At 44.9% G+C, this 13,490-nt stretch overlaps 1 protein-coding gene across 1 annotated transcript in view; it reads right to left on the reverse strand.

Annotated features, from left to right (window-relative positions):
* Positions 1-485: 485 nt before the first annotated feature.
* The window catches only part of MCOLN1 (mucolipin TRP cation channel 1), a 38,165-nt gene continuing 25,160 nt past the window's right edge, over positions 486-13,490 (reverse strand). Inside the window, exons 4-14 of the mRNA XM_073653889.1 lie at positions 8,768-8,918; positions 8,622-8,688; positions 8,131-8,227; positions 7,894-7,993; positions 7,614-7,720; positions 6,114-6,263; positions 4,948-5,049; positions 3,641-3,763; positions 3,353-3,559; positions 3,125-3,261; positions 486-1,801 (exon numbers count right to left, since the gene is read on the reverse strand). Coding sequence (XP_073509990.1) covers positions 1,765-1,801; positions 3,125-3,261; positions 3,353-3,559; positions 3,641-3,763; positions 4,948-5,049; positions 6,114-6,263; positions 7,614-7,720; positions 7,894-7,993; positions 8,131-8,227; positions 8,622-8,688; positions 8,768-8,918 — 1,278 coding nt within the window. The 3' untranslated portion in view covers positions 486-1,764. The remainder of the gene's footprint in view (positions 1,802-3,124; positions 3,262-3,352; positions 3,560-3,640; positions 3,764-4,947; positions 5,050-6,113; positions 6,264-7,613; positions 7,721-7,893; positions 7,994-8,130; positions 8,228-8,621; positions 8,689-8,767; positions 8,919-13,490) is intronic.

Consider the following 13,490-nt stretch of genomic DNA (forward strand, 5'->3'; position numbering starts at 1 on the left):
TATACCATTGGGCAGTGAAGAAAAAATAATTACATTTTTAACCACCAAAATTTTGTTTTAGATTTGACATTTTCACATTGGGAAATGGGTAAAAACGGCACCAAAATTTGTCACACAATTTCTGCTGAATGTAGAAATACCCCATATGTGGCTGTACAGTACTGTTTAGCCATATGGCGAGACCCAGGAGGGTATAAGAGCGATTTGCCTCCTGGAGAGCAGGAATTTCCTACAATAGTTTGCGGACTCCATAAACAGTGGGTACGGATAGTATTCAGACCCCTTTAAATTTTTCACTCTTGGTTTCATTGCAGCCATTTGGTAAATTCTAAAAAGTTCATTTTTTTCTTGTTAAATTACACTCCGCACCCAATATTGACAAAAAAAAAAAAAACACCACACAAATGTAGACATTTTTGCAAATTTATTAAAAAAGAAAAACTGAAATATCACATTTCATAAGTTTTTCACTGAAATATCCCATTTCATATACCATCTTGTGTCCCGGGGCACCATGGAGACCATCGGCACAATGCGATCACAATTGCTTTGTGCCGATGGGAGCAGAGCAGAAGCTCCCTCCCTCTGCGATGCACCTCGATGTCGCGGTCACTATGGACAGCAACAGCGGAATTAAACACCCACGATCAGTGCCAGCATTGATCATGAGCGTTGCTGCAGGTTGTCCGCTCTCACATAGAGAAGACACCCACATTTAATAGGAGGCGGCGCAGAGGATGCAGCAGCAGGCAAGTAGTATCGGTTCCCAAATGTGGCCCCTGCATCAGGGTCCTGCAAATCTTTACTCCACTGTAAATTGCAGCCCTTTGCATTGCGAAGAGCGCATAAAACAATTGACAAGCTGCAGGACGTCAAATTCCACCCACAATGTTTTGGATATTCAGCCCGCTGGCTAACCTTTGTGGACATACCTTTACGGTCCTAAAATTAAGACCACGAGAGGAGACACAAAGATTTATCGCATTTTGGTAGACATGTTGGACATTTCTCTCTTCGTGGCTTACCAAGAACCAATGCTCTGCACCAAATTAATGGTGTACATCATTAATAAACCAGGAGAATTTTAGACATTTTATAGGGAGAAGATTAACCCCTAGTTTTTCCAGGGAATGTCAGACATTCCAGCAGGTTGTTGGCCACAATAGCGCTTGGCAACCTTGGTTTCTCAGAAGCTCTTCCATCATTGGTGGTTTTCAAACTCCTCCAGCAACTTCCCAATTAAAAGGCAAACACACAACATATTGTCTACTGTGACACTTTATTCCCATACAGTAAAAGTGGTATTAAAAAAATTTAAATTAAAACAGTGTCATCTCTACAACAGGCTGCAGATAATTGACAACATAAAGTGTCCAGTTGTGCGCTTGACTTGGTCTTTTGTTCCTACGTATTCTGACTTCAGGACCGGCATCTCTCCCCGGTTCTGCCTTAGACTAATTCATACACATTCTGTTACTTGACCCTCAAATATAATCTCTAAATTATAACATACACTAATAATTCTTCTATGTTAAACACTCCATAAAAAGTGTACAGTGATAGAGATCTAGCTTAATGCCAACACAGGTCCTTCTCTTGGATAGAGCTTCCACCTTTTGGCGCTGTGGTATAAGGCTTTGGAGTCATTTAAAAAAGGTCTTCAGAGACAAAAAAAAGTCACTTTAAAACAAAAAAAGGAATTAAAATCCCCTAGGCCAATATGGAGGAATCCTTCATCTTAATACAGGATGAGAAAGGTAGTCTTCAATTAATGATCACTTGGTCTTCATCACCTTCAGCTCTGGAGAAGAAACAGGACATGAAAAACTGACTTTTGTGGAACTCAACCAAGCAGTATGGCTGACGGACATGAAACATGGTATGGAGTGGAAAAAGGTCAGCGGGATGAGAGCGAGAAAGAGGTGGTCATAAAAGACCGGATAATATACATTAAGTATGGAAAGAAGACTCCAAGAGGAAGAAAGCCACCTCTAGAGACACCTATTGGAGGCAACTATCCTATAAGCAAACAATGACTTGGGATATTTAGGCAAACCAGAGTCTTATAAAAAAATGAAATTACTCTCAACCTTAGACAGCTGTTTTGGCATGTAGCATGGCTAATTAGCAAGTCATAATCATAGTGACCAACAGGATTTGCATCAGACCACTAGAGTTCTAAGAAGTCATGATTCTATGTATGATCATATTCTTACGTAAATGGCCCTCCAGGATAAGTCCTTCTGCCTGGTATGCATTTATACAATATGGGGGGTAGGTGTCCCAAACTCAGTTTGTAGTTGAGAAAATTCCTTAATCGAGTCATCTACCAAAACATGAGACAGTCTATGGTTTTCCCCTCAAATTCCACTTCCTAAATCCTTTTAGTTGATGGGGAAAAAAAAAAAAAGAAGTGGAAAGCCAGATGGTGTCCCCCAAGGTGAGGTAGACAGTGACCCCTTGCAGACCCTGAAATTCTGTAACCTTCCACCAATGACGATGAATAAGTAATACATGAACCTGAAGAAACCCTAAACTTATGAGCCTCTAAGGTTTTATATAACCGAGATGACTTAAAATGGTGCTGAAGTAGAAGACACTGTGCTCCCCCACCTCTAGAATCATCCCATCCTTTAATATTTTATGGCAGCCCAACTCCAACATAAGTCCAAACATTTGGAACGGCCAGACCACCATCACATTTGGCTTTGCAATGCTCCCAGTCAGATTCTTGGAGTATGCGTGCCCCAGATTAGTTCCTTGACCAGGCGGTTAATCACTAGTGTATCCAGATAGGGAAATTGTGTAAAACAGAGCAGTTGAGGCATCAATATCATCTTAACTAAATTAGAGCGGCCCACCACCAACAATGGTGTTTAAATTTTGTAAGAATTTGGGTAAGATTAAATCTTTCATAGTCGTTCGTGTCCTTATGTTAATACCCAAATATTTAAACTGGACTACTCGCACTCCAGAATCAGCACAGAAAGGAACATTGTCATTATCCAATGGAAGCAGGACTGATTCACCCCAATTAATCACTAATCCTGAATATTTCTAAATTTGTATTTTAAAAAAAAAAACACAGTAAAAAGAAAAGAATAGTGGAATGGCCGATACTCACGGTGGTGGGCAGCAGCAGCAGAACACCGAACAGTTGGCAGAGCTGGCACTTCGGAATTTCCCCGAGCTGGGGCTGTCCTTACACTCCGCTATGTATTGATGGAGCGCGGATTCATTTTCTTCTCCGGCATTCTGAAACTGGGGACGACAAAAGACATCAATAATCAAGGAAAAAAAAAAAGGATAAGAAGCGGGAACTGGACAATAATCAATTACCCAAAATATTTACCTTGATGGTCTCGTAGGCTCCTGTGATCAAGGCAATGAAAAGACTGAGGACCATGTAGATAAAAAGACTGATGAAGGTATAAAGGTAAAGCTGGCTGAACATCCACACTAGGTAGCTGCTGTTCTGCATCTCCGAGAAGGTGACAAACATGTCATCACCATTTATAAGGGAGAAGAGGCATTCTGACACCATCGAGAGAGACCGAAACTGGGAGAAAAGCCACAATGTTACTACAAACTGGAGGAGAGCGACAGAACCAATGAATGAGTGGAGAGAAGACTTCCTCACCTTGACATGATAGGGTCCCAGCACAATCCATCCACAGAAGCAATATCCCAGATAAATCACAGCCGCACAACAGCAGAAACGAATGACGTTGGGTAGAGCAACTCGGAGTGTCACAATGAGAATCTACAGGAGAAAGAGAACATGGGTGATGCCAAGCCAGTGAAAAATAACCAAAAGATGGCAGAGGGATCTAGAAGTGCAATATGTTAGCACCTCGAAGGCGGATCGCTCATTAACACCAATGATGGATAAGTGTTTTGCCAAAAGGAAGCAGATCCATTACTGATGGTCAGTGAATGATAACAAGGTATTAGGATTTTTCTTGTAGGTTATTGGTTACTTCGAGGCATCCATTATCCCAGAACACACCATATGATCTGACCAAGCCATGTGCTGCAAGAACGCCAGATAGATTGAGGATTACTGCCGTACATATCAAGACCATGTGAAGTGCCCTCCTCCGTCTTTGACACAGTGAACCAGGACTCTGATCTCTCCTTCAAACCACATATCCAAACCCTTTCCACTTCCAGCTGACGCCAACTCAAAAATATCTCACTAATCCGCACGTTCCTTAACCAAGAATCTGCAAAAACCCTAATGCACGCCCTCATCATCTCCCGCCTCAACTACTGCAACCTCCTGCTCTGTGGCCTCCCTTCTAACACTCTCACTCCCCTCCAACCTATCCCAAACTCTGCTGCCCGACTAATCCACCTGTCCCCACGCTATTCCCCGGCCTCTCCTCTCTGTCAATCTCTTCACTGGCTCCCCATTGCCCAGAGACTCCAGTTCAAAACCCTAACCATGGCATACAAAGCCATCCACAACCTGTTTCCTCCCTATATCTGTGACCTAGTCTCCCAGTACATACCTACACGCAACCTCCGATCCTCATAAGATCTCCTTCTCTACTCCTCTTCCCACAATTGCATACAAGATTTCTCCCGTGCATCTCCTCTACCCCAAAAGCATCAGACTCTCTCGTACCTTGGAAACCTTCAAAAAGGAACCCACCTCTTCCGACAAGCCTACAACCTGCTGTAACCCTCGCTCCACCATACTGCTGCATGACCAGCTCTACCCTCACCTACTGCATCGGCTCAGTCTACAAGGGATGGGTGAGCCCTCACGGGCAGGGTCCTCGCTCCACCTGTACCAGTCGCTGACTCGTTCTTGTTCAAGATTATTGTAATTGTTTTTGCCATGTATACCCCCTTTTTCACATCTAAAAGCGCCATGGAATAAATGGTGCAATATTATATAAATAATAAAGTGCAGGATCCATTTAGAAATAAAATACTCACATTATATTTCTGAAAGAAGCTCAGATACCGGATGACGCCAACCCAAACCAGTAAGGTCGAGGTTCCCAACAAGATACTGCAGACATCGTAACTGGCAAACGTCTAAAACATGGAAAGACAGGGCAAAGAAATCTTGTAAGGGATGAAATGTAACCAGACTTGAGTCTCTTAAGGAATCCTAAGTCCGCACATAGGGTCAAGGACTTTTAAAAGAGTTGGACCCAGAGTAGCCACCACCTAGAGATGGCACTACAATGAAACATTTCTGATCTCTTGAGGACAGTTGTTTGCTTTTAAAAAAGGGCCACAAATGGAAAGTTTATAGAAGTGCAGCCAAGGAAAGGTCCAGCATATTAGGATTTGGTCTTTTCGCTTTATTTGGCTTCCATTTAACTTACACACTGAGAAAATCTATTGAAAAACTTGGAACGATATACATCGCTATTGCCGGCTAGATGGAGGCCTAAAAGACAGGCTCTAGTCCTCTGTCTGAAAATGGAGCTCTATGGACACCTTTTTCTTTACAGATGCAATGCCAAGTATACCTGCAGGCAGGGCTGATTTTTTTCAACAATTTAGTATTAAAATCCAAAAGTACAACATGCAAGTTTTGCTGTGAATTTCTCTAATCTACATAGAAAACTGCAGAAAGAGTCGCAAGTACAGATTGTGGAATCAATTCCCAGAGCTCCAGATTATCGGATGGCCAGTAATCTTTGGCCGCTGGATGGGAGGTCTGTGAATCCCCTCCAACATTCCCGGCTCGTTTTTTGATTGTGGGGGGGGTGACACCTAACGTACAATGACGATGTCATAAAGACCCAGAAGAGCCAGCAACGGTACAAGGTAATGAAATTCCCAAGATTACAGACCTGGACGATAGTCTGGAGTCTTGAGAATTGATTCTTCAGTCTCTAGTTGCTACAAGATTTTAGAATCTGTAACGCAGGTCAGTTTCTGCAAGAGATCTCCAGAGTATAAGGATTAGATTGAGTAAAATCTTTTTTTTCCCCCACTATTGCTACATTATTCTGTAGATTCTCAGTTGTAAAAATCTGCATCTTTGTGTGCAGGAGACCAAGAAAGAAGTGTGAATAAGGTCTCAGAGACATACAGTATGTGCGCAAAAATGTCTGAGATCAGCAACAGTCGCACACGGGAGATACCTTGGATTCGATCCCAATCTTCATGACTGTTCCGGACAAAGTGAGGATGTCGCTAATGATGAGCAGCAGGTACCAGCCATTTATGAACTCCAGCCGGTCAGACAAGGAAACGGCCAAGGAGTGACGAGTCTGCACAAACGTAGCAAATTCCTACAGACACAAAGTGATACCGTGAGAGCAGGATTTATTTATCTACCTTGACTCCATTTCAGTTGCATCTCCTTTTGTGAACTAGAGTCTGAGCCAGTAAGTTTTGAGATAAAGAGTTAAAAGGAATTTCTTTGTCTAATGGGACTTGGGGAATGTGCCCACAATGCAGAAATTTCCTGAGCATTTCTGCATCTCCTTGGCAGAAAAAAAAAAGCATGTGGATTTTACATGCGTTTTTTTTTTTTTCTTCCCAAGCGATTTTGAGCATCACTTGGAAAAGTGCTTGACGAGTTGGTCACACAATATATATCCATGCAACTGGCATGGATTTATATTGTGTGACCAACTTAGAGGAAATCTCTATTATGAAATGCTGCATCTAAAGAATAAAATAAATAAATAAACCTTATATTCACCTCTCCCGCGGCCCCTCCTCCCGGTGGTGGCAATTCTCTCTCCTCTGCGTCCTGTGGTGTACTGGCAGGACCTGCAGTGTCATCATTTAATCAGCTGATGGTCACGCGACCATCACCTGACGTCAGCGGTTGCGCGACCATCAGCTGACTAAATTACATCACCGCAGGTCCTGCCAGAACACCACAGGACGCAGAGGAGAGAGAATTGCCACCACCGGGAGGAGGGGCCGCCGGAGAGGTGAATAAAAGGTGTTTATTTTTTACTTTAAATTCTTTTTTTAAACTTGCAGGTACGATGGTACTGGGGCGGATGAGAGTCTCCTCTTCTTCAGACCCGGGTACCATCCGTGAATTGAACTGAATAACATGCGGTTCAATGCAAGTCAATGGGCCCGATATCGCGCCCAAATTGGTTGTGCTGAGGATTTTTCCGTAGCATGTGCACAGGACATGCTGATCATTGGGAAACATCCCAGACCCCTCAACAAGCGATTTTAATGCGTTTCTGCAGCGGAAATGCATTAAATCCACATCGTGGGCACACAGCCTTAGATATAACACATGTGAAAGTAAAGCGAGCCACACCTAAAGTCTTCAGGTGGGTGTAGATCGTATTAACTTTAGCCAATGAGAAGTATGTATGCCAATGGTGGTACATATGTAGAGATACATTGTAGCAATATAATTGGCTCAGCTTATTTCCAGTAAATGCCTATGTGTATAAACCGTTACCGATGAGGTAATAAACAGATCTGCTGTGATACCCAAGAGTATCAGCGTGGCTCTCTCCGTGCACGCATTTGGACTTTACAATTTAATTTGGAACAGGCACAACGTCTCAGAATGTCCCACACCAAGCGCCGACGACAATACCATATCAGCAAACAGCCGAGCAATGCGACCCGCTACAGCCCAGCAATGACACGCAACTTACACTCTGCAGCCTCAGGCCTCGGAGGATGGATCTAGCGCACAGGATGAAGGAGAGGACACAGCAAATTATCACAAACACGTCGAATGCCAAACGAGAGTGGTTGTCACCTGTTGGGAGATACGGCACATTGAAATGCCAATGCCCCCCAACCAAGATCGGGCGCATAAAAGAATGCTCGCATTAATGGAGAAAACGTAAATGGGGGCTTCGCAATCATTACTGGGGTTACTTTAGAGCTGCATCCCAATATTTTCAGACATCAGTTAGTGCTACTGCTCACCTCTTCCAAATACACTTGGATCCTTGCATTCCTTAATGGTCGCATCGTTGTCCAGTTGTATTTTTATTCTCCCACTGTGCGCTTGGTTATCAAATATGATCTGCATAAGATGGACATGCAAAAAAAAAAAAAAAAAACATTGTATAAAGTCCACTATGACTATACACCTAGGAGAGGACATCAGAGCTATACGGATGTTCTTCCCTCCACCAAAAGTTCTAGTAGGACAGTACTCACAGTGATTGTGAATGTGTAACAGTCCGGGATCTCGTTATTAATGATGGTCTGGATGTTAATTGCTTTTAACTGAAACTGTACAGTGATGTTAATCAACCTAAGAGAAGGAAAGCAAAAACGAGAGAGATCAAGAAGGTAAATCACTGTGGAAAGCCAAACTTCTGGGTCCTCTAACAATCCTGAGAATTAAGGGGGCACAGAGCTGTGCAAGGAGGGCCAAGAAAGCAACTAGTGCTAATGTGTAATAACGCGTACAACTGACAAGTTAAAGAGGCATGAAGATCACCTAAATAAATGTATGACCACTGGGACCCCCACCAATCATAAGAACAAGTTCCCAAAGTGCCCTGTGGGAATAGAGCAGTAGTGAGCATGTGCGACCACAGCTCCATTCACCGTCTTATATAAGTGGTGGTCGCACATGCTCACTACAGCTCCATTCACTATGGGCTCCTCTCGTTATCGCTGTGACATTCTGCAGCAATGCTTACTTGTGAAATTTAATACTAAAATTCCGGTAGTTGTGAACTGTCTCGGTGGGATCTGCGTATACACAACCTAGAAGAGATTGCACAGAAAGACGGCTATGAAATAATCAGATAATACATGTTAGATTTTGACTGGATCAAACTGTTACCTGTGACTATTTTGGGATCGATATTGAACGTATCATTGGCAGGATCGATGTGACCCTTGCGGTAATACTGCTGGCACATCGAGAGAGCCGACTGGTTGGCAGAAAGCACGTATGCATAGCGAGCCGTGGTTTGGTATTGTAATGAGATGAACTGAGATATAAATGGAAATCTGAGTTAGTGGAAATGTACACTAATAAGTTAGCAGAATAAAAATAATGCATAAAAATTAAGTACACCCTTATTGCTTCCATAGGAATTAAGAGGGAAGTAGTGCTGCTAAATCAAATGCTCTTGAATTATTGTTAATCAGCAAGTGTAACCTCTGGAAGAAGAAAAAAAAAAAAAAAAAAAAGGACGTAGTTACTTACCGGTAAAGGGATTTCTCAGAGCCCATGACGGCACCACGGAGAGGGGATCCGCCCTTCAAGGACAGGAAACCTACAGATAAAAGAGCGGTGTCTCTCTCCCGCATCAGTTGTTTACAGAGCATGAGAGGACCACCAGGTTAGTAACACGAAATTTTTCAATCTAAGACCTCGTCAGACACACCACGTGGCTACAACAAGTAACTAATAAGTGTGCACACCCACACGTGAAGGGAGGGAATGTACGGGTGCCGTCATGGGCTCTGAGAAATCCCGTTACCGGTAAGTAACTACGTCTTTCTCCTTCCCCCATGATGGCACCACAGAGAGAATTACAGAGAAGTGGCTCATTAGGGGGGGGGGGGGGGGGGGGTCAGGACCACAGCTTCCAGAACCCTTCTCCTGAAAGGGAGGTCCGAAGAAGAGGTTACGTCTAGCCGGTAGTGATTAAAGAAAGTAGAGGGGGGGGGGGGAAGACCATGTTGCCGCTCTACATATTTGCTCTATTGTAGCCCCGGCCTTCTCCGCCCAGGAGGCTGCCACCGCTCTTGTTGAGTGGGCCTTCAGTTTCTCTGGGGCCGCTTTCCCAAGTGAGGAGTATGACAGTGTGATGGCCTCCATTATCCATTTGTCAGCGTGCCATTAGAAGCTTTCTTCCCCTTACGAGGGCCCTGAAAGCAAACAAAGAACTATCCTGCCTACACTCGTGTCACCTCTAGGTATTGGATTAGGCACCTTCTGACGTCTAGTGGATGCAAGACTCTCTTTCGTGTTGCTAGGGCTGGGGTAGAAAGAAGGGAGGGCGATTTCCTGGGACCTGTGAAATCTTGACGCCACTTTTGGTAGATAGGCCGGGTCGGTTTTCAGAGTAACCCTATCCTCCAAGATTTGTGTGAAGGGGGGAGCCTGCCGATAGGGCCTGAATGTCACTAATCATAAGTGCTGATGTGAGAGCTACCAAGAGTGCTGTTTTTAGGGACAGGATTTTTAGGGATGCTTCGGACAGAGGTTCAAAAGGTGCCCCCATTAAAGCTGAAAGGACTAAGTGTGTAGTATTTTGGGATGGGATGGGTCGGGATCTAGCTGATGCTTTAATAAACCTAGATACCCATCTATTCCTAGCTAGGTCAGAGTTATAGAGCGCTCCCAGGGCCGCAACTTGAACTTTTAAAAGGTACTTGTGGCCAGGCCCTGCTCCAGGCCCCTCTGTAAAAACTCCAGGATAGCCGTCAATGGAACCCCCCCCCCCCCCCCAACCTGGAACCTGAGACTGAAAGGAATTTCTTCCAGGTTTTCCCGTATAGTTTGGCAGTCACAGGTTTTAAACTTTGAAGTAGTGTGGTGATCACATTTGGGGAGAAACCCTTGTCCTTCAGAAGAGCCCACTCAAATTCCAGGCTGTCAAGTGTAAGCTTGAAGCCTGAGGATGGAGAAGCGGACCTTGAGAAAGAAGAAGGTCTGGAAGAACCCAGGGGTCGGAGATTGATAACCTCCTTAGCCATGAAAACCATGCCCTCTTTGGCCAAAAGGGGGCTATCAAAATTCCCCTTGCCTTCTCTTCCATGATTTTCCTCAGAACAGCAGGAATCAGAGCTGTTGGAGGAAAAGCGTAAGCTAGAGGGTAATTCCACGGGATCATGAAGGCGTCCACGGCTACAGGGTTCCCTTTGGGGTCTAGGGAGCAAAATGAGTGCGTTTTCTTGTTTCGATTGTTGGCAAACAGATCTATGGAGGGAAGACCCCACAATTGTACAATCTGCCGAAACACTGATTGACTTAACTCCCATTCGCCCTGCTTTAGTTGTGTCCGACTCAAAGTCTGCGGTGCGGTTTTCTATCCCTCTTATGTGTAGGGCTGATAGGGATTGTAAGTTCCTCTCGGCTAAGCGAAAGATGACCTCGGTCGCCTGCATTAGGCAATGGGACCGTCTACCCCCTGGTGGTTCAGGAACGCCACTACTACCCGGTTGTCTGAAAAGACCCTCATGTGGTGCCCTTGTAATGCGGGCATGAACTCCCGGAGTGCCCGCTCTACTGCTAGGAGCTCCATGTTCGAGGAAACTAGTTTTAGGTGTTCTGCCCAGACCCCCTGAGCTACCAGGTTGTTGAGGTGAGCCCCCCAGCACACGGGACTTGCATCTGTGGTCAGGATTTGTGGTGTTGGGATCGTCCAAGGAATCCCCTGGGCTAGATTGTTTATGTTCCCCCACCACTCTAGGGAAAGTGTGGTTTCTGCAGATAGCGTTAACAGCCTTTCTAAACGCCCTTTTAGAGCTTTTTCTGCCTCTAGGATTTCCCACTGAAGGGACATGGTATGTATTTGCACCCATTGGACGGCCGGAAAGCATGCTGTCAGGGAGCCTAGAAAGGACATGGCTTTCCGAAGGGACATAGACGGGTGGGACTTTGCCCGTGAAATCTTGCCTATGATTGTGAATTTTCCCTAAGGGGAGACGACACTCCTGTCTTTTTGAATCTAGCACGATGCCTAGGTATTCCTGTATCTGGCATGGTTCTGCTTTGGACTTTTCCAGATTCAAAAGCCATCCTAAGCGAGTCAAGGAATCCATGACCTTTTCCAGATGGGATTTGCAGTCTAGGAAGGAGCTGCCTATTACCAGGAAGTTGTCTAGGTATGGGACGACCAGGGTGTTTTGTTCCCTTAGATAAGCCATCACTTCTGCAACAACTTTGGTGAAAACCCTTGGGGCTACGGCGATGCCGAATGGGAGGGCTATATATTGATAGTGTTTGACCACTCCTCCTATAGGAACTGCTACTCTGAGGAACATCTGGAAGTCTTTGTGTATCGGGACATGATAATAAGAGTCTTAAATCCAGGACGGCCATGAAACAACCGGGAAACAGCATTTTTACTGAAGATTTTATGGTTTCCATTTTGAAGGCCTCCACCTTCAACAGTTTGTTCAGCTTTTTTAGATTCACAATTATCCTGTACGTCCCATCTGTTTTTTTCCTCAGAAATAATGGAGACTAGAAGTCCATGCCTTTCTCCTCCCCCGGAACTTCCTGAAGGACTGTCTTCTCTACAAGTCCCCGTATTTCCTGCTCCAAGGCCAGTTGCTCCTCGTTTGAAGACCTTTCGGGGGTTATAACAAAGTTTTGCTGAGGGATTTTGAGGAATTGGAGTTTCAGGTCCGATTGCATTAGGCTCAGAACCCATGAGCTGTTGGATATTAGCTCCCAGGCCGGGAGAAAGCTTTATAGCCTTCCCCCCACCTGGGGAAAATCTTTATGGGGGGGGGCTTTGTTCTCATTAGAGGGTTTGTTAAATAGGAACCCTTTGGTCTTCCTTCTCCTGTCTTCCCACCTATCCTGCTCTTTAGGGGGGTTTCCTACGGATAAACCTTCTACTCCGAAAAGGTTTCCTGTAGGCAGTGTTAGATAGGATAGGGAACCGCTTCTTATGGTCCCCTGCCTTATCCAAGAGGTCATCAAAGGCGGCCCCAAATAGAAACTCGTCCTCACAGGGGATGGAGCACAATCTAGATTTGGTCTGTAGATCCCCGGGCCAACATTTGAGCCACAGGGCACCTAACCTGACGGAGTATGCTGAGGCGTCAGCAAGGAAGGCCGCTGCCCCTTTCATTACCAGGATAGCTTCAAGGATTGTGCCTCTAGATGTTTTCTGCCTCAGTTAAGATTCAAGCTGATCCAGCCAGACCATTAAAGACCTGGCCGCACATGTGGCAGCTACCGCATGTTTTAACCCCACACCCCCAGCGGCTTCCCAGGAACCCTTTAGGAAGGTGTCTGCCTTTTTATCCATGGGGAATTTTAAGACACCCATGTACTCAAATGGAAGGGAGTAATTCTTTGAGGCTTTGGCTATAGCAACATCCAGTTTTGGTGCTTTTTTCCCCCCAAAAGGAACATGCCGGGTCTTCAAAAGGGTATTTTCGTTTAGGGGAAAGGAAGCCCTTCCTCTCCGGTCTTTTCCACTCTCTTAATCAGAGAGTGAACATGTTCGTTGAGTGGAAAAGATCTCCTTTTTTTTTGCTCGAGACCACTGAACATTACGTCTTGGATGGATTTTTTGGACCAGGGATCAGCTAATCCCATAGTAGACCTGACTGCCTTGATGAGGCTGTTTCCTCAATAGGGAAACTGCTCCTTCCTTCTTTATCTGTAGACGAGGAAGAGGAGAAGGAAGAAATTGAAGTGTCCGAATCTCCGCCATCCTCAGAACTGCTAGATTTGGACTCGGGGGGGGGGGGGGTTGGGGGGGGAATAGGTTTTTAGTTTTCCTTAACCTTTTGCCCCCCTAAAAAAATTTAAAGGCGTTTTCAACCTGTGATTTAATTAGGTCTCTAAGCTCAGAGGCAAATCTAGGGGT

The sequence above is a fragment of the Phyllobates terribilis genome, unplaced genomic scaffold (assembly GCF_046119375.1).
Source record: "Phyllobates terribilis strain yellow unplaced genomic scaffold, ASM4611937v1 Scaffold_11__3_contigs__length_659146591, whole genome shotgun sequence".
Lineage (NCBI taxonomy): Eukaryota > Metazoa > Chordata > Amphibia > Anura > Dendrobatidae > Phyllobates > Phyllobates terribilis.